Raw genomic sequence first — 24672 nt, 5'->3', positions numbered from 1 at the left:
CAAATAGCATATAGCGTTCCTGACATCACAGTATAGCGAGCGCAGACTGTTAGGAAGTGTGCACGCAGTATATATAGATGACGATTACTGCTTGGGCGACAAGGTAATCGTTAATGGAGCAAAACGCTTCATTTAGAGTGTGCGATAAGAGCGTTTCCTCGTGGAGCGACATTACGTCGGACAAGGAATGAACGTCGCTGGAGGCATCGTTTCCATAAGGCGACTATACACTCTGCGTCAGGGCAGCAACTACTTTCCTTAGCGGCGTGTGTGCGCGTACCTCACGTGGTGGTATTACAGCATATGTCAGTTATGTGACACCAGAAGGATGGTTTGCTGATCGAGTTGTTATTCCATTCTTGAGACATGTTGCGCGGACGCGTACAGCGCTGGGTCCGTCTTCCTTTTGGGCACTGATGTGGCTGTTTTCTTTCGTCTCCTTTTCTGTTTTCTTCTTGAGTTGTGTGTGTGCGTATCCCTTTCCCGGTCGACAGTGTCTTACGCAACTCTTGATGATGATACGAACACTTCCAACGTCGCCCTCCTCCCGAGCTGCAGAAAGGGCCTCTCTTCGCGATAGCCTAATTCGGCGAGACGACGGACCGCTCACGGAGCGAAGGATCTTGGATTCGTAATTGGCCGAGCGGTAAGACCATGTACGCCGAAAGCCGCCTTCCTCGACTTCGCGACCGCCTGTGGGGAACTCGCTTGCGTGCGTGGTGTGCATTACTGGAAACCTCTTTCCTCCTTCTCCGTCTCCTAGTTCTGTGTGCAGAAATCTCTGTCTCTCTCTTTCTTTTTTTTTATTCTTGCTTATTCACTTTCTCTCTCCTCTCCTATATTATCCGCTACGCCTCCCATTTGAGAGTAGCGAACCGGACACGATGTTTGCCTTACCTTCTACGTTTTCAAGGTGCACCAAAAATCGTGCCTCTTAACAGTTCGGGACGCCTATAGGCAATGTTTTAACGCGATAGCGTTTTGGGCCCCGTGTCGCAGAAAATCCGGCGTCGGCAACCGGCGTGTGATCGCGGGCGGCGGTGAAAATCATCCAACCACATCGACCGCGCAGGCCCTCCACGTGGTGCAAGGTTTTGGTGAACAAAAATTGAATTTCTCACAGTGAAATCCGTCAAAAAATGGTAAAGTACGACTTTACAATTCGGCGTCAGATTCGCCGTCGGATTGTAATTTGAATGTACGAGAAAACCAAATTCTGCTACGAGGAAAGTCAAACATTTCTACCAGACCTGCGCGCGTCGCGGCAATAGCAAACAATTAATAATAAAATAATAATAAAGGTGCTAAGGCCTTCACATTTTAATATAAGACCACTTATATTGCCCCTGGAAAAACGTCTTTCCAGCAATGCATTTCAGTTTAAAGGTGAAGCCGACTTTAAGGGGATCGGTGTAATCTTCGTCTTGGCTTTCCCACGTTCAGTGTTCCAGTGAATAAAGCCTACTTGCCGTATGCGAACGATGCGATGCGAACGGGTCCCGATAACGCTATCGCGTTCTACTCTTAAAGGCGAAGCTTAAGCGTCCTCCAAATTTTTAGCAGATTTTCGGGGCCGACATGTCGAGAGTGGTACGTGGAATTCCTGCTATAAGTATGCAGACATGACTTCACTACTCTTCGGCTTCAATTTGCCAATTACGACGTGTGCCCTAAAGCGAACAACGAGAAAGTTACTTAGCACATTTTAGGTATAATTATCAAAGTTATCGCTGTATTGTTTTCTTGCAGTACGCCTAGCCATTCCACCTATCTGCACAAACGGCAAGAGTGTAGATGTGACAGTTAAATTTGTTTTAAAATAAAGCGTTCCACATAAAAAGAAACTGGTAATTTAGAAGTCCTCGAACCTCTACAGGCTTCTCGCACGTATACAAGCACGACGCTTAGCTATCCTATACACCTATGTATACAGCTATACCCCCTAGACTTAGTTATAGTATGAAGGTTGGGAAACTCGCATAACAGACAGACAGACAGACAAAGAACTTTATAAAATAGATCCTGAGAAGCCCTGCCCTAGGGCAGAGCTGCGGGCCGCTCCCACGGGGGGACGGGTAGGCAAAGCCTAACCGCCGCATCGTGGGCTCTCTGGACAGCCCAAGTTTGTCGTGACAGTTCTGAGCTCTGGATGGCAGAGCATGAGATAATTTTATTTGACAGTAAATTTCACCTCGAAACATCCGACCTGACTTCATCGTCATTATCGTCACGTAAACAAGTAAACAAGAGAGTGCTGCTCACGTTTCTCCTAGTGGCGCTCGTGGGTGGCAGCGATCACAAGAATGGTGCGCTTATTTAGGGCGCTGTGACGTTTGCCAACATTTTATCTGCGGTTTAGAGGGTTTGGACTTTCATTTGTAAGGCAGAAGAAAGAAGAAAAAGCTGGAAATGTCACCCTTAATCGATGGGGAGTCGGCGTGTGGATGGGAGAGGGAAGGGAGGGTGGGAGGGAGGGGGGGAGCGGAAAGAGAAGCGCGAAGACTTATATAGAAAGGGCGAAAAAGCCGGGCTCGGCAAACATCCGGATGAGCCGCGCGCGCGATCAGCCAGCCTTGTGGGCTAATCCTCGCGATCAGCTGTTGTGGGCTAATCCTCGCAGTTGCCGCCGCTTGCTTGCTTAGGCGAACCACGTGCTGTCGACAGGCGTGTGAACGACCTCTATAGCGCGAACAAACAAAACAATGATAATAATAATAAAAAAGGAAAAACCAGACGGAAAGCGAATCTCGCGACCTCGGAACAAGCAGCGCGCGCTCAACCGGTCACCGCGCAGTTCACGTCTCCGGTGCGGACGACGGCTGTACCACACACAGGAGCGTGGCTCCGAGGTGCTACAGCCGTTGTCAGACTTAACCGGGACAATCGAGACGCGTCTACAGTGGCTCGACTTTAACAAACACGGGCTGTGTAGAAGCAAACGTCGAAGCATTTGACAGGAAGGAACATTAAGTAATATAGCACTTTCACGCCAAACTGAAGTTTATTTCCGTGGTTTTACGTGCCAAAACCAGCACGCCGTAGATTAATTTTCACTAGGGGTGTCCGAATAGTGATTTTTGAGACCGAATCGAATAGTGGCAGAGGCGAATCGAATATCGAATACTTTTCGAATAGTTGTTCGAGTACTGAACAGCCCTTATGACAATTAACATAAAACGATATTCACATCCCAGTATTCTTAAGGTTAGCAAGTTTCTGTCATTACATAGTAGGTTATCAAGTATTGTTTATTAAAAGCACAAACGGAGCATTAGCAGCAAGCAAGTAGTTTCTTCGCATGTACAGGGCTCTTCAGAGAGTGTGAATGATTGCTGTACTGCCTGTAAAGTATGAATACCTAAGTGACGTAGCCTGCTCCACTACACAAGAGAGATGCTTTAATGAGATGCTACGCAACTTCTCGTGTTTTATGCCTATGCTATGCCCGCGGGGGTAGAAAATTTACCGTACTTTTGTTTTTAACCCCCTACCCCCTCTGGGGGACTCGGGTAGGAGCTTGTCCGATTTGTGAATACGATGAAGTTCTACTACTACTACTACTACTACTACTACTACTACTACTACTACTACTACTACTACTACTACTACTACTACTACTACTACTACTACTAGTACTACTACTACTACAAGCAGCGGTTGCAACGGCTGTAGCACCTCGGAGCCACGCTCCTGTTGTGGTACAGTCGTCGTCCGCACCGGAGACGTGAACTGCGCGGTGACCGGTTGATCGCGCGCTGCTTGTTACTACTACTACTACTACTACTACTACTACTACTACTACTACTACTACTACTACTATTTGCTCCGATTTTGTTTATTTGGGTGCAGTTGACGTTTGGAAATATTCGAAAAGTATTCGAAATATTCGAAAAAAATATTCACATTTACGAATAGTGACTTTTCGAGTCGTTATTCGAAAGTTCCGAATATTCGGACACCCCTAATTTTGACCACATGGGGTTCTTTAATGTGCACCTAAATATAATCACACGAGCGTTTTTTTTTTTCTTTTTCATGTTGTCCCCCCCCCCCCCCCTCCCAATCGAAATGCGGCCGCGAGCGAGCACGAAACGTAATTTACTATATTGCAATTTCTGACTGGATATGTACCTCTTTAAATCTCTTTTTAGTGCATGGCTTTCGGATTCACACTTTTTCTATGGGTGCTTGCTTCCGCTTGCCACATCGTCGTGGTTATTTCCATCGGACCGCTTTGCTTCGTCTCTTCGGGGCATGCATCGTCACCGGATCTGATCACAGGGCGTTGGACAGAATCAACGAGGAATCGAGTCACCCGGAAGGAAGCGAACACGGTCCGCGTTTCTTTACATGTGAGAAAAACACACACACACACACCTCATCCTTTTTCAATTTATACTTATTTATTATTATTTTTACACGCAGCTCTGCTCACGAACTGTGCAGAGAATCGGAAGCCTTTTTGTCGGGCAAGTTTAGCCGCTGGCGAGGCCTTTATTAATTATGCTGCTGTGATAACTAAACTGCATTCCCTGTATGTTGGCGCGCCGTCCTGTAGTAGGTTGGCGCGCGATGTATGCTGTATTCCGGCGAGGTTGGAGACGTCAGAGACGAGTTGAAAAGCGACAACTGTACTGCATTCACGTGACCTGCGTGCATCCTGACGCCCGCGTCTCTCATATTCGGTGAGACGGTTGCGCAGAGGAGGGGCTGAACAGAAATATGTCACTGTACCAAGTCGCCCGACTTTCCATCCTTTTACTTCCTTTCTTTTAGTGAAACGTCAATTTCAGCCAGACTTATTAGTTTGTCGCTTTAGTCTCGACCAACTGGGTTTCTTTAAAAGTGTACCCAAAATGACGTTGCAAGTGCGTTTTTTCTTTTCGTTTGTTTGCATCCCGTTCCCACTAGCAATACCGCAGTATACTGCATGGCAATCGAACCGGCGACATCGCGCCCAGCCGCAGACGATCATTGCTGTGGCGCAGCCGTTTGAAATGATCCGTTAGTGGAACCTTTTGTCACATCTGCGATCACCCCTGGTTACACCTTGCCCTTGGTCACTCTTTTCTCTTGCCGCTGTGTGCCGGATCGGCGGGACACTGTTCCTGTCGGGACCGCAGCGCACCTGCCTAGCGATCCTAGTCTTGGGCGCACTGAACTATACATGTCGTTCAGTGTATAGTTCAGTTATCCTATAGCCTATATAGGGTAACTGAATATATAGGCTACAGGGTAAAGAAATGATGTCCTCAATGACGATTTACTTGTGGGACAGAATTGCTGTTCAGTAGGCGTATAGCATTTTGAGTAGTCGTCGGTGTTTGCCGCGTCCAGCGGCGGCGGCCTCGTCGCTCGAGCTGCCCGCACGCACCGCGGCGTTCTCGTTGCATAATGGCGAGCCGGGCGGGGAGTGATCGCGGTTCACCATCGTCGGCCGACCCTTTCTCGTTTCCATTATCATCCGGACGCAATCTCCTCTGGTGCTGCAGCTAACGAAGCCTTGTCTGTAGAGAGCAGCGGCGTAAGAACAAGAGGAGGATGCTGAGCCCTCAGCGGCGGCGATCGTGCCGCTCCATTCATGGGGAAGGCGGATGTGTGTGTGCCCCTCTCTCTTCGAGCTCCGGGAACTTCTCCGCTGCGGAGGAGGAGGAGGGGGAAACACACACCTCGCGCGAGAAAAACCGGCCACCTTTCACGAACCTGCCCTGCCTGCAAGAGAGAAGGCGATACGTTCTTTCTTACGCGCGCACTGTGCGTGCGTGCGTTTATGCAAGCTGGGATGGGTCGATCCTCGCTTGGCTTTTGGCCTCTCCAACTCGCTCCGTGGAATCAGCACGGGCGCGGCCTCGGTGTGGTGTGGTAGCTAGGGAGCCGGTGTCCACACGTGACCGCACTGGAAGTTGTTCGTTAGACTGCGGAGGTGGTTTTTGCTCCATAATTGAGGGGAAAAAAAAAATAAAGCGGAAGAATCTCTAACCTTCACAGCCGTTGCTTCGTGTGTCCCGATTGTTTTTGCGGAGCCGTCTCTGCTTACTCCCTCAAGCGGAAAACGGTTGTGTATGACGAACGCAGGGCTAAAGAGGCACGGTGCAAAGCGAGAGAGACACTGGGTTGGACAATATCGGAACACAGAAGTTATTGAAGAGAGCGGTAGATTCTTGAAATTCCATAAAACAGCTTAGAGCAAGATTCTCTTCGCAGATTACAAGTTAGTCCTTCTCTCTCTTGTGTTAGAGGAAGTGTCGGTTGGGATAGGGGAGAGGAGAGCAGGGGGGTCGGTGGCCTGCACAGGTCATCTTCATCAGTGGTCAAGAAGCTGCGCACTTGTGATAGCGAACACGTGCAGACATTTCTGCACCGACGTACGGGCACATTGATGTGCTGAAATGTGTACGTTTCCAATGCCATGCGGTCTTCGCGCCATACCATACACGCAGTTTCAATGGTCGATGGCTTGAAATTTGTTTTAATTGCAGAACGCAATTTAAGGGGCATAGCGCTTTGTGTGAACTGCGGTCTGATTAATTGCCCATCGATAAAGAACGACCGCACTCTGCATTCTAAAGGAGTTGGAGACTTAACGCAGCAAGTTTTAAGAACTTTCAAGAATACTACAAAATATCTCGGGGTGCAGCTCGCGTGCCTACAGGCGTTGCGCTGCCGGGGTACGAGGTCGGGAGTTCGATTCCCATTCTTGGCAGCCGCCTTGCACCCTGAGGCGGAATGCAAGAACGCTCGTATACCGGTACATTGCGTGCGTGTTAAAGAACCCCATGGTGGTCAGAATTATTCCACGCACCCCCACCGTTACGTACAGCCCATCCTACAACTTCTGAGACGTTAAACTCAACAATTTAATTTAATCTTACGAGAAAATACTCTGAAATCGGTCAATCTTTTCGTGCCAGACGAACCAAAATACTTTTATAAAAAAATATTTTCTATACGATTGGCATCCTTCGTGAAGTTCACCCAGTTTGCGGTATATATGTTTGTCTGTTTCTGGGTTTGTCTGCTTGTCACACTATTCCGAGTGCTGAGAAAGCGTACTCGTGTATTGTTCATAACCTCTCGATGTTTGAACACATACTGTCTGAGTGCTTTCGTCAGGACCGTATTTTGAATGGGAGCAGTCTAAAATTAACAAAAGTTATCCGAAAAAGCATTTTTGGAATTCAGAAGTAATTACTTAACGTTTTTTTTTCATATACAATCGAGCATCTTTATAACGTACATTGCTGTAATGATAATCGCATTATCGTTGACAATCATCGATCAGGTGGCTTTCCGGAGTCCCTCACTACGGCGTGCCTCGTAATCAAATCGTCGTTTTGGCACGCAAAACCCCACAAATTAATTTAATTTTTTAAAGTCATCAGATGGCTCCTGTCGGAATATTTTTTTCACATAAAGCTGATTTGATGCTGCCTCTACAGTGCCCCCCTGCTAACTCAGTCAACTCGCTTCACGACTGTGTTCCGGCTTCACGGAGCATGTAGCTGGACAGGGTCGGGAGACCCACGGTCGATGCGCTTTCGCGAGCGCCGCCTGCAGTTCGATTTCCTATCGACTCTCGATCAACTCGTCGGGAAAGCGGGTGTCTCGAAACACTATCCACTCGGGGAGTTGAAACATCGTGATCTCGCGCACACACTCACACACCTCCTCGGGCCCTCGAGATAGAAGGAGAGCGGTGATAAAACTGGCGCGCAGGCCCTTTTGTTCAGGCGTGGAATGTCGAAAGCTCTCGAGGAGGTGGGCTGTTTCATATACCAGTATTGTACGCAGCGGCTGTGAAGTGTTGAATTTTGTGGGAAAAAAAAGAAAAAAAAAAGCATCGAAGATGAATGTCACTTGTGTCACCTGATGCACATCCCCACGCCTATATCCGTGTGTCACGAAACCTTACGAGCACATCGGCAGATACACAAAGCGGCAATCTCGCCGGCAACCACAATCCGGAGTGATACCACGACACAGTATATATCGTTGCAATCACCTCACTCCAGTTGGAGCTCTGTAGAAACCCCCGCTATTCCTAGTATCCTGGCTGCAACTTCGTGGCAATGTCTCTCCATCAAGCGGGCGCGCTCGGCGCGGCGTCGTTTGTTGCGAATGGGGAGCTATCGACTTGATATGCTTAAAGACGTGTGTCACCTTGACAAGTCAGCTATACGGGGGATTGGCCAGGAATGGGCACATGCCGATATCACGTACGCAGTGCCGAAGCCGTCTATATTTGTCTATATAGATCGACAGCTATATCAGCCAGGACAAACCTAGCGGTCCAAGTTAGTAGACAACTTGGGTCACGGGTATATATATGTGGCACTGTTTATTGTGCCAGATCGTTCAACCACGCACGTATTCAAGGGCATCCCCCTCCCTCCCCCTCGGTATGAAACTCTTCGGCCCTTTTCGCAAGCGACATAGGAATACAAGTACAAGCAGTGATGTGCCAATTTCCCTCCGGCAAGAGGTATATGCACCTGCTCGCGTGCAACTTATTTCCGCAGCATATTGTCAGGCCATGCAAGAAGAGCTCCGAGGCCATATACGCGACGGACGCTCTATATATATGAACATGACCTGCTCCCGAAAGGTCACACACGCCTCAAATTATTGACAGTGGTCGACACGGAAGAGATTAAAGGCATACTTATGGAACATGACCGCTGAAGAGTGGCCTAATCGGCTGGATCTCATGTCCATTCACCGGTTGTGACAACCAACGTCGAGGAACTTACCTCCGTGTTTATGGAGAAGCCCCGGCGTATGAAACTTCAAATCGCGGTTTGAAGCAAATACTCGAACCAGGGACAAAACGACATATTTTACACGAAAAAGGAACTGTATTATAGGAAGAGTTGCTATTACAATCTTATACTGTTAAAATCACGTATACGTAGGAGACGGCTCGGCGCAGTAGAATCATCATGCCGTCTTCTCATCGAATGATCTTGTGCCTTCAACAAATCTGCGAGCGCATATGTTGTGTCACTGAATAAAATAATATACACCTGTATGTATATGTAGCTTAACTTCAATCCTCGTTTATGGTTGTCGTTGCGTCCTGTTGCTGCATTTTATCGCCAACCTGTCGGACATTTCGCGTTTGTCTGGTGCGCGAAAAACGAAGCTTTAACAGAAATGCCGACCACAGCTTCAAAATAATTGTTTATTTTATGTTTGATGCTCCCTCACAATTTTTTTCTTATATATAATCAGCTAGACGTCATTTGTGTCATAATATGTAAAAGCACATCAAACATACGAGAAGAAGCTAGCGTGGATCGTTTCTTAATGACTATATTGAATTTAGCGTTCCACTATGAGGTGTACAGAACATTATGCCGTACCCGAACGCATAGTTTGAATTACTTGGCTGTTAAATGCATTAAATATATATTGGGTAAAAGAGCTTGTTTAGACAGTAGGAGGGGCTAAGGTCCCCTCCGAAAATAAAATCCTCCGAAATGTCGCGAAGTATCTGCGAAGTATTAAAAGCGATAGCTTTCTTAGCTATAGCTAAGAAATCCATCGCTTTAATACTTCGCAGGTTTACGCAATCGGAGAAACTCGTGCATCAAAGAGATAGCGAAGTTGTATATAAGGGAAGCTCTCACACCTTTCGAAAGTCCCAGGGTTCTGGTTTACCACTGTCAGAAAACAAACGGTTCTATATACGGGCTGTGGCACCTCCTGCTCTGGTATACTTCTTTCTCGTGTAACTCCAACACGACTTGTAAAATAAACGAACAACAACAACAACAAATGGTTGTGTACTCACCGCTCTACTACTAGTAGTAGTAGTAGTACAACAACAACAAATGGTTGTGTAACTCACCGCTATATCCGACGCACGTTCCTGTATGCGGCGCTGGCTCCGAATAATGCGCCCGCGCCTCCTCGAATACCGACTATACGCCGCCACGCGTATACTCTTTCGTTAGAGCACGTGCTGTCGCTTTTCCAAGCGTATTGTTGCTACGCGACGTGACGCATGCGTCGACGTTCTCGAAGCGCTATATATAGCTGGCACGAGAGAATTATGCATGCGTCTGTGGGCCCAACGCATGACTATAGCACCGGGGTATATTGCGCTGAGGGACCCTGCTCCGAAAGCCACCATCGGAGCACGTAATCATTTTAGAGCGCAGCTCTGAGGCGCCCGTTCTTGCGTTTCGCGTCGGCGTCCTTTGGTGTCGTCCCTCGGCGTAACCGAGCGAAGGCACGTAGCGAAAGATGAGAGCGAACGCGGAGCGCAACTGGGGATGAAAGACGGCGATAGCGAAGAGAGCGCGAGGCGGAAAGCGGAGGAGGAGGGTGTGGCGAAAGCGTGAGAACAAAATCGTAGTGCCGTGCAAGAGGGGCTCTGCGGCGACGACCGCTACGAGATGGCGCCAGTGTAGCGCGCGTCGTCGTCTGTTCACCGATGGCATGCGACGAGCGCGTCCACCGATACCATATACGGAAACAAAGTGCTGCATGAGCGAAGGTCTGTCTGCGGCGGCTGTTGTGAATCGCGCTCACGCATCACCCACGCGCTGCCTCTCGCGATCTCCCGATTAGCGAGGCAGTCGCGCCACATGCACTTCGTTCCGTTTGCAATGTACCGCACGAGGCAGATTGTCCGCGCCAGCTAATATATCGCGAAATGAGAACACGTATAGAGCTGCGCTCAAATTTCCCGTTAAGGAGTATCGTTACCGTCGGTGAATTTTTTAAAAGCATTCTTCGTCTCACACCAGCCACATTGCGGTCGTGCCTCGATTCACGGCCCTGTTCTCTCGTGCCAACTCTTTGAGACGATTGGCTCGGTCGTGACGTCGCACACAAATTAGCGATTTGCTTAGAAGAGCGAGAGCACGTATACGCCAGTTTCCATTAGGCCACAGACTCGGGAATGGCATGCGTGAACAACGTCGTCGTGGTCCTTGACGTGCGTCACGTCGCACTGTAACAAATTGATTATAAGCTCAAGAATGCGCCAGTTTCCGCCGGCCTTCTCTCGTGACAGCTAGCGCTTCGAGATACTGTGTGATTACGTGCTCAGTGTGCCGCTTTCGGGATCGACCCAAGTCGTAACGCAACAGGTTTCCGCGTTTCTGCGCCCAAGAATAAATCAGTCGTCGAGCCATCATCATCGTCCTGCCGTCCGCCTTGTCGTTGTTGTCACACAGGCACGTTGGCGTCACAAACGATTTCTCGCTATACGCATGCAAACACATTGCGCCATTCTGATAAGACCTCGCAATATCAGCAATCATGCGATAGCATACTGGTAACCTGCAAAATGCTTTGCGTAACATTGATTCCCACAGTCGGTTGGATCTGCTTGCTTATTGATCAGATCCGAAACGAGGCTAGACAGCAAGCTACCGCTAAGTGCCTGGAATTTATACAGGCTAAGAATGCTTCGCATTAAAATGTTTGGTGCACACAAAAAACAGCAGCCTTGGCGTGTACTGTTTTCTTATCTGTGCGCTGTAAGTTTTGTGGAATGTAGTGCAACGCTGCGGCAACAAAGCTGGCCGCAATTATGAACGTATCGCTTCTGCTTGGCACGCCCTTGTCGACAACATAATTGACGAGTCACACATATCACTCTGCGGTACGAGCATGTACACGTCCGTGAGTCGCATTTTCTGAGTCCTTCCTTCCGCGCACAGCAGTCGAGTGGAACCACCTTCCTGCTGGCATTGTATCAATCATTGATAACCAACGTTTTCGCGAAGCACTAACCGCCATTACTTAAGTACATGCCTCTTTGAGATTGTTATCATTACTCACTGTATCTTGCTGCTGTATTTGTTTGTATTTTTTCCCACTCCCCTCTGCAATGCATTTGGCCTTGAGGGTTAATAAATAAATAAATAAATAAATAAATAAATAAATAAATAAATAAATATCCTGTGATTGGTAGCTGTAGCCTCCTTGACCTGTGCAGGGGTATGCGGTTATCTAGCTCAAGTTCTCCCGGCGGACCCGGATCATGATAAGGAAATCTTGAGGCGAATAGAAATGGCATATACGGCCGGGAATCGTCAAGCCCATAAACGGCACGATATCCTTGATAAGAAAAGTACATAAATCATTGCGTTCTATCTTGAGTTATTCTGTGGGGTTGAAACTTGGAGGAGAACGAAAAAAAGCTGAAGGGGACAACGCAACGAGAGGTGGAAGCGGAAATGGCATATGCGTAATGTCAAAAGTGTTTAGCTAGTATTACATCTGTAATTGATATTAAGAAGGGGAGATGGGCTAGTCATGTAACGTGCAAGGCGCAGATAACGAGTGGTGGCCCGTTAGAGTAACGGGATGGGTGCCAAGGGAAGCGAAACAGTCGAGGACGGCGAGTAATTAAGTGGCGTGATGGAGATTAGGAAGGAAATTTCCAGGCATGCAAGCAGCACTGAGTTGGATATATAACTCGAGGCAGGTAATTGGAGATCGCTGGGAAAGGGCTTTCGTCTTGCAGCGGACGGAAATATAACCACGGTGATGATTGCATTTCGCGAACTACAGCCTTCGCCATGTTGCGGGGAGCGTTGTAGAGAGAATATTGGCAGAGGTTGATTGCGCCCGATTTGCTGCTCTACAATGGGAGCACTATACGCAACACGTCTGTTGCTCATTCTGAGAACCCGGATTTTGCAGACGAGATGGGGCGACTTAGGTGGCCGCCTGCCACCTGGCTTCGTTTCGAGCGACGACGAGACAAGCCGGGCGGCGGAGACGCCGACAAGAGCCGAGCCGTAGCCAGGATCTTTTTTTTTTTTTTTTTTTTTTTGAATGAGTTCTCACGTTGGGTGAGCTTCTCTGCGGGTCACAGAGCGGGCGCGTTGTGTCCACATCCGTGTGTACCTGTGTGCGGCTTTGCAAAGTATATAGGCAAAGTTCCTTTCCTTACGAGAAGTCATTGCGGGTGTGGATGACGGGACAGCAGCCGTGAGCTTCCTTCAGTTGCCCGAATGTTGCAGTCATTACGACACAACCTTCTCGCTTCGACTGCCACCGCAGACGGCGCGTCGCCGGTTTGAATTGGTATAGTTTACGCAGACGTGTATGGCTTTCGCTCTATAGGGTGTTGCGTGTGCGCTGTATTTGTTGGCACGAGTTACCGGTTCCGTGGAGGCTTGACGTATATAAGTGTCCCTGTTGTATGCATACGATGCTAGATTACAGCGCGGGCATTTGCAGCCAAATATAGGGTAACCACACCCGATTGCGGAAAACTGATATATACAGTATAACGTCTACTGTAGGGATTTTTCGGGACCACTTCCTCGTATCATTCGAAATTCGTGTGATCAGCAACTGTCGCACCACCAAGCTCAAGGTAAGGCAATCTTGTTTTTACCGTGACTATACTGTCGGTTAAAGAAGTTATTGATGGCCTTTCTTGATCGTGTTTTTTTTTTCTCAAAGTTGTCGAGGTCATCCTTATGGAATGCGAAATAAACTCGGCGCTCGTTTCTTTACTTGCGTTACTTGAGATATGAGGGCTTTTGTGGGTGACTTCATATTCCGACATGGCAACTCTACGCCGCGGCCGCATTCAGTCCCTGAGCCTGAGTCGTCTCGAAAGGAGAACACGTTGTATATAAATGCATACTGGCTGTGGCTTTTTCAAAAGTTGTATCGCCCCGAAATTCTGATCAGCCGCGATCGGGATTACACTGTAGTGTCAGCGTATATAGGGCCCATTCACACTTGCGACCGTTGGCGAGGTCGCGCGACCAAGTTGGTCGCAAGTAGTCGCAAATGGTCGCTTTTCTCGAAAGGCGACCGTTTTTGGCCGGTCGCTCGCTGCTCGATTTTTGAGTCGCGCGACCGCAGTCGCAGAACAGCTGAACCAATCAGATGCGAAGGAACAGGACGTCCGTATACGATGACGCTTATTTTACACGGCGATGACATTGCAAGCTTGCAAGCAGACGTGAACGGCACATCGCGAGACATTTCGGTTTAGCGACTCTTCGGTCGCATTTGTCAGTGTGAGCATCGTAGCTTTCTGGTCGCCAGTCGCAATCGGCCGCGGGACGTCATCTAGTCGCAAGTGTGAATGGGCCCATAGGCGGCTGTCAGCAGGCCTGTAGCTGGGCGATCAACCTGATCTTGGCATATTTTTGCAACGACTGCGTGCGTGGCTTGCAGAGGAGTTCCTGCGTGCGCCTGTGGCAACTGTAGTATTTGCCTGTCTGTCATTTCTCGCTCCTGTCCTCGTGTGTTTACTGGCGCACAGCATTCCCGTGCAGGCGCGTGTTTCTCCTCGCCCTCTTCGCTGTCGAAGCTGCTCACTGCGCCTTCTCCGGTGGGCAGGCATTCAGTGTAGCGCTGCATTCGTTGCGGATGAAGACACCACGGCGTGCGCCTCGCTCTCTGCATTAGTGTTGTTCGTGCACCAATGGTCCTGCCGCGTCCACGTAACCTGCTTCTGTAACGCTTGGCGCGAAGCTACGGGCCGCGTACCGTCGAGGCGAGAGAACACCAAAGAGCTCACTGGACGGCTGCGCGTGGGACTGCTGTAAAAAAGCGCGCGTGCTGCCACTGTCTGAGTAGTGCTTTTCAACAGCCGCTCACCCGGCATCGCAACTGTCTGTAGAGGGCATCGCATGGCGACGACAAGGAATCTATTGTAGGAAAAGTTTATAGACAGTGTCGGTGGGTAGGCAAGCTGTGCCCTTAAGCTACCGACCAGAGTGATATGAGTTGCACAAACAGGGATGCAGTGCCTCGGAAAGGCTGGTCAACGTTTGATAGGTGGACCTATCTTTGCCAAAGGCGGCCTCCTCATCCTCAGAAGGTTAGTAGGGTGACGTCACGTGCTGTCTTTGTCGTCAGTGGCAGGCTGTAAAGGCATTTTAACGCAACACCGTTAAGTGCCACGTGTCGCAGAAAACCCGGTGTCGGCGTCGGCGTCCGTGGCCGAGAAAATCATCCCGAACCACCCTGGCCACGCAGGTCCTCCGCGTGGCGCATAGGCGTCAGTGAACTAACTGAATTTCTGAAAGTAAAATGCGTCAGAAAAATTGTAAAGTGCGACTTAACCACAACGTACAGGCATGATAGCGTGGGATTGTTATTTCAATATACGAGAAAACATAATTCTGTTACGCGGAAACTCAAACCCCTTTTCCAGTATTTATACCATACCAACAGCGGCGCGCCCGGGTCTGTTCCTTGCAAAAACACCATCCAGATGGCGCTCTCCTTGGCAGCGGCGCGCGGAGGCGAAGGTGGGGAAAAAAGAAAGCTGCAGTTGCCGGGACGCGTGAGAGGCAGTCAGGGATCTTTCAGTGCTGTCGTGTTCCACACTTAAAGGCGAAGCTTAAGCGTCCTTCAATTTTTTTCCCCCTTTTTATATAACTTAGTGTGCTGCTCCATCTGTCGGATCCCTTTTTGACATTGGACGACCAGAGTTATTGTAATCCTCATTTGAGCCAAGCAACAGGAGCCATCAACACATGAAAATTGGCTTTTCTTTTTTTTTTTTTTTTTCAGTCAAGAAGTACTACATCGACATCCTACAACACTGTAGAACCGGAGCTCGCGGGCCTTTTCGCTCGCTTTCGGTGCCATCCGAAACCGCCCCCGTGAGTTTTTTAAATGCCCCCGCGGTTGCTCCGGGATGGAGCTGACCCATCTTTAGCCCGGCAACCTGTCCACTGTTTCGTGAGTCCGCCGTGCATCAGCGGTCACCCAGCCAGCTGCAGCCACGCGGCGGTCAGCGCGGAGCGACGCTCGTTTTCTCCGCGGTTGCTGCTTCGCGCTCTCCGATCGGAGAAGCGTGTGGGAGGGCATCGCGATAAACGTTTTTCGCGGTGCGGAGAGCATCCGCGCCGGTCCGGCAGCTGGCGTTGGCCGACCTCGCCTGCCCCGCGAGTCGGGGTACACCGCAGTCCGTCACCTGGCGGCTCGCTGGCACGCGGCATCTCTCCTTCGTTGCCCAGAGGAGGGAAGGGCACCGCGGCGGCATCCGCCTGGCACGGTCCTCCGAGCGGAGGCGACAAACACGCGTTTTTCCGCGCACTGGGACACCTGCTCGCTCGCTTGCGCGACAGGTCGCACTCGCCCCTCTCGCCGCTCGCGCAGCCGGGCTGCTGCCACTACCGGAGCTAGCTGGCTGCTCGCCTTCGTCCCGAAGCCTTCCAGGCCTTCGGTGGCCGACCTGTCCGACGGCGGCCGAGGAACCTCCTCTCGCCATCTTCTATCTCTCTCTCTCAACCTCCTCTCTCCGTGGCGAGCGTGACAGGCCGTGTGTGTTGTTTCCCGGATGTTGTCTGCTGCCTCCTGCTTCTTGCGCTGCAGCGGCCGGCGGTCGTCTGCTCCGCTGCATATCGTCTGCTCCTCCCGTGTGTGTCGGTCGTCTGCAGCTTCAGCTGAGATCGTCCGCTGCCGTGTTCGGCCACAGTGCTCGGCAATGCGGTTCTTAGTATGCGTAAGTTACGCATCTGATAGTTTATTATTCTGCAGAATCTCGCACGAGCGTACTTATTGAAGTGGCTTTCTAATGGACCCGCCCGTTATTTTTCCAATTCCACGGGAGAACGGCACAACGTCTTGGTGTTGCCTCTGAGATACGGCCTTCGCTCGCTACCGCTGGTTGTGCAGTTTTCCGTCGTGGCGACGTGCATCGGATCCTGACGTTCGTCGTAGCCCTTTCGCCAGCCGCGGTGTCAATCTGGCCTGACCCTCGCGAGTTTTCGGAATCCGTCGCCGGTGTGACGTGTTAGCGGGCAGCTTCCCGAAGCCGAGGATAAAGAATCGCGTCGATCAGAACTCGTCATGCGTCGACCGCCGTCTACTGGAAGTGCCAGAACTGCTTTGGCGTGTTGGATTCGCCCACGGACGCACCTATCCGCGACTGCTTCCTCGAGTTTGTGACCTGGCCGTTGGAATTGGTGTCTGGTGTGTTCTTCGCGGAAAAAAAGGGGAAGGCGTCTGTGTGCGCATTTCTGGTCTCGCGAGGATTTCCACGCTGTCAACCGTCACGCTGGCTGCGTCGACGAAAACCCTCTTTATGGCCGCCCGCATACCTGTGAGTATATCTGGTGCTGCGCACTTTGATATGTCCTATGCAGGACCAAGGCCTCGCCAAGACATTTCCAAATTAGTCCCGTCTTGCGTGTTCAGACTCTTCGTACGTGGCTTATAACTTTGTGTAAGGCGAGAAGGTCATTTTCAATTACTGTATTTAACTGGTTTAATCATGATTCGTTAGTAATATAGTGGATCAGAGTGAGCTCCAGTTCTGATTGCTAGTATGAACATTTGAAGCAATGATGAAACAATATTCGGTTACTGTCTGGGAGTGCTTACGGTGTATTAATCTCGTTTGGGGCGAACAAGCTGCACGAGTTGAGGAAGTGTTAGCCTTTATCGTAAGCGTTCAGAACATTCGGTGGGGGGATTTTGCGAAGCTGGTGCTATATATACTATCAAGTGGACTGGCCTTGAGCGCTGCACTTGCAACTCCTTAGATATCAGAAGGTTTTGCAATTGCACTTTGTATTCGCTGCATGTTCACCAAAAGTATTATCTAAGAAATTAAACAGTTAACTTTAGTTAATTATCCATTCAGTGACTGTCTCGCATCTACTGTTGTACGGCGGTGCTAATTATGCCTTGCCAAGAAAAAAGAAACACTTTCTCCACTGCCTTAAACACATTTTTCATTCGTTCCGTTTGAATTGCGCAGCGTAAACGTAAGCGAATTAGCCGTCGATCCTTTCCTGTCCGCTTGACTGGATCGTTCGACTGCTGTGTTGACAAATCTAAATGAGAGAGAGAGAAAGGTTATAGCTATAGCGAATATAAATTAAGTATAGCTGGATTTGTAGTGTGTAGATCAGTCAGCTGTCTACATGAACGACGTGACGTTTCGTTGCCGCGGCAGTTTCAGTCGGCGATTCAAACATTGCTGTCGTCATATATGGCATGGAGATAACTTGAGCGATAACAGACAAGCGCGCCTGTATATCAGCGCCCTGGTGTCCGTCCAGCCAGGCCGGATCCGTGGTCAAGCGCACTCATTCTCCACACATTCCAGCGCCCGGTCGGAGCCCAGTGTGGTCAGAGGCCGGACACCTGTGCCTCAAGATGAGCGATGAGTTTGGCCGGCGCGAAATCACAACTTGTCCAGCTAAAAAAAATTCACCGCCCATGCACTCCGTACAGATGGTAAACTAGCGAAGCTGAATTGTACGGCCCCGGTATGAGCCACACGTGATTTCTCTTTCTTTCTTTCTTCTTTCTTTCTTTCTTTCTTTCTTTCTTTCTTTCTTTCTTTCTTTCTTTCTTTCTTGTCCCTGGCTCATACCCGCATATCCAATGCGTGTATGCGCCCCACGTGATTTTATTATCGTTAATCGTGACGTAACTGACGAACACGTGATGTTATTGATGTCATGACCTATCAGGCGTGTTAGTCATACATTCGTACCCTTCCATGCCAATTTTGGTATATACCAAGTGAACGAGACGCGAGTTTTCGATAGGTTTATTTCCGCCGGAGGGTTTCTGTGGTCGGACCACGAGTGTTTTCTCCTAGGCATATACAGCTTCGCTGTTAAAGCTGTTTGGGCTGTGCGTTACACGGGGCTGGTGTTGGCGCGCCAAATTTCGGAGCTCGTTGCCCATATACGCTCCCCGAGATCTTCAGCGCTGCTTCAACCAGATCTCTGAGGCCATAATGATTACAAGCCTGCTAAAATCATCGTAGCGTTTCAGGCAGGATGAGAGTTATGGAGAGTACACATATTCGCCTAAACTAGTCCCCCTTGCATCAAACGGCTTTGTGACCTTGCAAACTGGCCATCCTTCAACAAAATATCGCGTTATATAAATGCAGCTCTTCGCGATGATTGTTCATGCGCGCAGAGTCGTATTGCCTTCAGCGTTTATAAAAATATGATCGCTTTGATATTTAGTCCAATAATGGCAGTAAAAGCGCAGTAAGTAAAGCAACAGGAACGTCAGAAGCCACAAGGCACGAAAATCGGGCAAATCCATCACTTCCCGCGGTCGCTAAACGAGCGCAGTGGCACACTCTAGTAATTTTAGTGCGAGCTCTGTGACGTTTTTTTTTTTTTTATTTTATTTTAGCACGAAACGTTATGGGCAAGCTCAAAAGCGACCATTTATAACCACCAAATACACTGCTCTGCTGTCTGTCACATTCTGTACACGGTCGAATTCCGCCATCTTGTCAGCTCTGATTGGCCCAGTTGCGGCCTCTCCGATTGGCTCAGAATCGGCCGCCGTTACAGAATTCTACGATGTCCAGCATGTATAGCACCCTTGTGTATAGACTCGGCGGTATAGTTGGGCGCCTATCGGAGCGAACGGCTCTGCATCCGGTATATATCTGGCCGAGCGCATTCTTCGGGCCGATAGCGAGAGAGATGTCGATAAGATGGCTTTTTCAACGCTCGGTCAACCTGTGACGCGCCACTCGGCTCCGCGGCAGCAGTCGATGCACACGACGCTGTCCGGCGATAAAGGCGCGCGGGCTTCGTTGCCGCGGCCCACCTCTGCAGGCTATTGGCCCCCAGTGTTATATGCGCCCCGCGAAACCACTTTCACGAAGCATTTGAAACTCGCAACAAATATAGCCGCGGTTATCCCCTTCGGTCTCGAATTTCAAGGTCAAAAGAACCTTTTGCAAGGTGAAAGGAAATAAAAGCCATTGATTGTTCGATTGATTCAAATCAAATCACTTTATTCACGCCACTGGTAAAAAGGTAGATGTAAATCATCTGGGTCCTTAGCCTTGCATGGCCCACGCAGGAAGCACTAGAAATGGTAGCGAGACAACTAGTCGTTGTACATCAATTTCGTGTACAACAAAGTTATACAATGATTGATTGACTGATTGGTTGATTGACCGTCGACACTTGTGTAAAAGTGGCTGCTGACTCCATTGAAACAAAGCTCGGGGGCTCTCTAGATACGTGGGAAAGGAAGAGATCGTTTACCGAATTTGATTAGATTTGTTGCGTTCAGGAGCAAAAATATAGTGACTGTCGGAAGCAGACTTTTTTTTTTTTTTTGTTTAGGTGGGCAATATTTTTAAAAAATATTGTTGAAAATTTGTTATTTTCAGAAAACGAAATCACATTTACAACTCCAACTTAGCACTGACAAATTATATCACCGTTCTGTAAACTGAATCTAAAGATAAAGCGTACATAGTTGATGTGTTATATATGTCTCTCAAGTACACCACTAATGTGCGAGTGGGGGGGGGGGGGGGGGGAGGGACTTTTGCAACACCCTTGTAAACATTGTAACAAATTCACGTAACACACATATCAATGTACCAAATTTGATCGCTTTAGATGCTCTAACTGTTACAGTTATCTGTTGTTGATGCAGAGGTACAAATTTGTGAACTTCGAGCTGTCATTGTTTTTTTAATTGGCCAATTAAAAAAAGTAAAATATCTCGGGCCCTAAATCACAATTATGATTCCTATATATGTATACAGTGATTAGAACCTAGAATATAATTCAAATCGGTCCAGAGGTTGTTTCATAAAATCATTTCTGCGTTTTACATGTGTTTAAGCAGGCGGGGGCAACGTATACATGGGCCCGAGCTAAAGCTTCCTCTAAGGTGGATCGATCGTCTCAATAGCCTCACTGGAGCTATTAAATGCGCCATATAATGGGGGGGTCTCGGAATCAATTCTGATCTTTAACGCAAAGCCCAAATGTATGTGCACGGGCAAATGTATGTGCACGGGCATGTATGTGCACCGCGGCCAGGAATCGAACCCCCGAGTTCGTGCCGAGCAACTTGCCACCGCGGCGTGTGAAAACTCGCCGAGCGAGCATCACTGCAGGCAGCGAAGACACAGCCTTCGCCCCCGTAGCCTTGGAGGAGCAGCGAATACGGAGACGGTTGTCGCACCTACACGCAGCCAGTCGTGCATGTTGTAGCTCCCTTTGGCACCGAACAGACCAAATGTTTCTCCCGTCCGGCTCGCTCGTTGACTAAAAAAAAAAAAAATTATAATGACTGGGTCTTAGCTGCGCTTCGTCACTTTTGTTCAGGAAAAGTTATCAGAACTCAATAGGCTGAGTTTTCTTTTTATTTAACTATAGACTGCTGTGTAATTCTTGTTTACCGACAAACTAGTCGTGGACATACTTATACTAATGGCTCATTCGACTGGTCTGTTCGCGGTTCTGATTGGTCGTGTAAAACGACACTGAAACTATGTTACGGTGACAAGTGACTTTAGTTAGCAGTGTTCCGGACTTGCCAGCGCTATAGGACCGCGCTTACTGTCGTGGTAAAGCGTACAGTTACATTGTTAAACGACCTTTTCGAACATCTCAGGAGCTCTCGATCGTAAACGACCAGTAGAATGTGCCATATAAAGATTACTAGGGGCAAGTCTGGTGCAGTGTCTGTGCGCATCCCCCCCGGTACAGTGCAGCATCCAGCACAGGAGTGATGGTTAGTACTTGGTGGTGATGATGATGATGATCCTCTGTACAAATGGCACATTGTCACCGTGGGAGATCGGCCAAGAATTGAGCGACTTGGAGCAAATGGACGATAAGAAAAGTTTATAATTAAACTAGGGAAAGATGTATTCTGCTCGGTGTTCAAAGTGTAACAGTCATCACCCTAACGTGAATCGAAAGAAATAGCTAATTAATTTATATAATTGACTGCTTTGACTTCTCTCTACTTCGTCCTTCTTTTCTTTGAAGAGCGTTATGCTTTGGTGCATGCCTTTAATCTGATATATGCATACCGTGTGTCACAGCCAACGTTAGCCAAGCTGTTCAACAAAAAAAAAAAGAAATAAATAAAAATTAAAAAGCACGATGAAACATACAATTATAAAATTTACAGTCAGAGGCCTGCTGACCGAACATCGTATACAGGTCTTATAATTGCATCTTGCACCGCGTTTTTTTTTTTTTTTTTCAAATCTCTCTATCCTTTTCCGTCGAGCTGGGACACCCTAAAATAGGTCGGGGGATCGAATCGCGGCGGAAGAACGGCTGTGTAGATTGGGTGCATGTTAAAGAACCTCGGGGGGTCAAAATTAACCCGGAGTCCCCCAATACGGCGTGCCTCGTAAACATATCTTGGTTTTCGTATGTAAGACCACAAAAATTTAATGTAATTTTAACTGATATCATAGTTTCATATCAGCTGCTTGATGTGAAGATATATTCGGCGGCTGACATCTCGTTATATCGTTAGAGAAAATTAATACCCAGCTTCCCTCTCTTGAATTTCACGTGACGTCACATGACGTCACGAGTGTTCGAGTACTTATTTCTTTCTCTCATGTCGACATTTGAGGCGTAGAAAAACTTCTCAAAAATTGCTATGCCGAGTGTTCCGTTTTCTCGCGATGCAATGCAGTAGTTTACAAATAGGCAGTTATCTAGACCCGAGCATATATCGTGCCGAATATTCACCACGACTACAGAGCAAGCCAGCGCGGGGGTCCCGTCCGTAGCCATCCCTATTTCGTTCTTGCGTCATTTTCGAGAGCTTACGAAGCTTCATCTATTTACGGCAAAATCTGGCGAAGTCCAATAACTAGAAGAGCTTAAATAATATTATTCTTTAGGGTCCAGTGAATGGTCTTATTAGCGTATACACTACACAGGGTGTTTCACTTAACTTGGGCCAAACTTTAGAAATATGCAAATGCTACGTACCTAGACAGAACCAAGGTAATGTTGGCTGCCGTCGCTTGGATATGATACTCAGACGTTTTCTTGCATTCCGCCTTATTACATAATTAGTCTTCATTAATTAATCAACCTGTCAAATATAACTAGATGAAAAGTGTCAAATGAGAAAATTGTAGAGCAAACATGTAAAACTCCCGATACACGTTTCTGTTGCTGAACACGTGCTACGTAAGTGTGTTTTTCCGAGCGTGCAAGAAGCCCGCGAATACACGCAATATTGCTGCCCGACTGGCGCTCGAAGCACTGTGGCCTTTCCCCTTTCTCGCCTATATATGACTCGACTATCGTCCCTGCGAGGATTCGTTGTAAACCCGCTTGCGAGCGTAACCGCCTGTCACGATCGGAGTCGGACGTCACCGAAGCTGTTTACGCGAGTAAACCGGACGGAGACGCGTTGAGTTGCTGCCCCTGGTCATTTCCACGGTTCACGAAGATGCTGGATGCGTTATGCTGCGTAATGGCGCTCGCGAGCTCTTATCGCGAGTTATCGATAGCCGTGACGAAAAGAGACACGCGTTGTCCGCCAAGGGTGTTGGCAGTTATCGATACCGCTATCGTTATATTTAGACCGATGGCACGCATGCCGATAAGCTCGCGTGTGGTGGAACGCCCCAGCAGCGAAGACCGATGCGCCAAGAGACGGGGCGAGCGCTGGCCGATCCTCTGGCACGGAGCCATTGTGACGCAACCGCGGCTGCGCTCGAAAGCCGTCGGGGGCTATTCCGTGACAGATAAGCGGAACGCGCGCCGCTTGACTCAATTTACACGGCGGCGCCGCTGAAGCGACGCCGCGTGACGTCAGCGAGAGAAGCCCCGCTTGTGCTGTGCCGAGGGTCCGAGACCTTCTGCAGCCGGAGCTGCCGCCGGTCTGCGTCAGCGTGACTTGCGCTTCGAGCCTCATCGCCACGCTAGATCGCCTCCCCTATCTCTCTCTCTCTCTCTGATTGTTCTTTTTTTTATTTATTTATTGTGCGTGTACGTGGGAAGGCATATCGTCGCCCATGGATCCATTCGTGCATGTAAAGTTTCAGTCACAACGCGTATTCTAAAACCGAAATAAAAGTCCGGGTATCCGAAATGCCGGATTTCTCTTAACCATATGAAGCCAACGAAAGCGTAGGTGAAATGAACTCTTCATTTCTCATTGAAGTTATAAAAATAATGATGGAGTTCTCAGGTACTATATAGTAACCTTCATATTGGCAATAAAAGAGAATAAAAGTGAAAGTGGTAGAAGAAACAGCTTAACACGCATTGGCAGATTAACGCGTGCGATGCTCTCCCAATTCAGCTGCGGCACCGCCCACTTTCTTGGTTATCTCTGCATGTGTACTAGATATATAGCCCCGGGAGTGTTATAGCCAGTGCCTCTCTAGGCCATGGCGGCGAATGGGCAACATCATTTCAGTTGCAGGCGTCGCGTAGTACGTCAGCTTAGGAGCAGGCAACCGGCCAGTGAAGCTGTCGTAGCTAGACACCCTCACTATGCGATGAGCGAGAAAAAAATAATGTGTGCACTTTGATCATCTAATTAGAATTATGTTCCCCATCTAGCTGTGCACCTGCTAATCTCAGACTGCATCGCGGCCTCGAGTATGTGTTAAATTCATCGGGCGAAGGGGAAAGGGCGCGCGACGAGCCTTTCCTCCTCTCTGGCTTGTGCGAGCCGGCGCGGCGCGGTTTGAATGTGTTGCCGGTCGCGCGCTGCTGAACGATTTGGAGGAGTTTTAGCTAGTTCTGAGTGCAATTTAAGGGATGTAAGTTCCTACGAGGTCGTCGAGCAACCACTGTGTAGCCTTTAGGTGCAGCAGTAGCTACAGTATCTGGAAATTTCTCTTGGATGTGCAAAAATGCGACGCGCATCATCAGCCGCTGTGTGTGTTGTGAACTATGTTGGATGTATCGGTTTTCACTCGACGAAGACTTGTTGTAA

At 48.8% G+C, this 24672-nt stretch overlaps 1 protein-coding gene across 3 annotated transcripts in view; it reads left to right on the top strand.

The window, feature by feature from the left end:
• Window positions 1–24672, top strand: part of LOC119461754 (endoribonuclease ZC3H12A-like) — a 107373-nt gene that overhangs the window by 31015 nt on the left and 51686 nt on the right. Inside the window, exon 1 of one of the 3 annotated variants that reach the window (XM_037723130.2) lies at window positions 15835–17047. The exons of the other annotated variants lie outside the window; for them this stretch is intronic. Coding sequence (XP_037579058.1) covers window positions 17030–17047 — 18 coding nt within the window. The 5' untranslated portion in view covers window positions 15835–17029. Of the gene's footprint in view, window positions 1–15834; window positions 17048–24672 lie in introns of those variants that run through there. 3 annotated transcript variants of the gene reach the window in all.

Source organism: Dermacentor silvarum, chromosome 8 (assembly GCF_013339745.2).
Source record: "Dermacentor silvarum isolate Dsil-2018 chromosome 8, BIME_Dsil_1.4, whole genome shotgun sequence".
NCBI lineage: Eukaryota > Metazoa > Arthropoda > Arachnida > Ixodida > Ixodidae > Dermacentor > Dermacentor silvarum.
The sequence above is the reverse complement of the archived record's forward strand: the minus strand, read 5'-3'. Positions and strand labels throughout refer to the sequence as shown.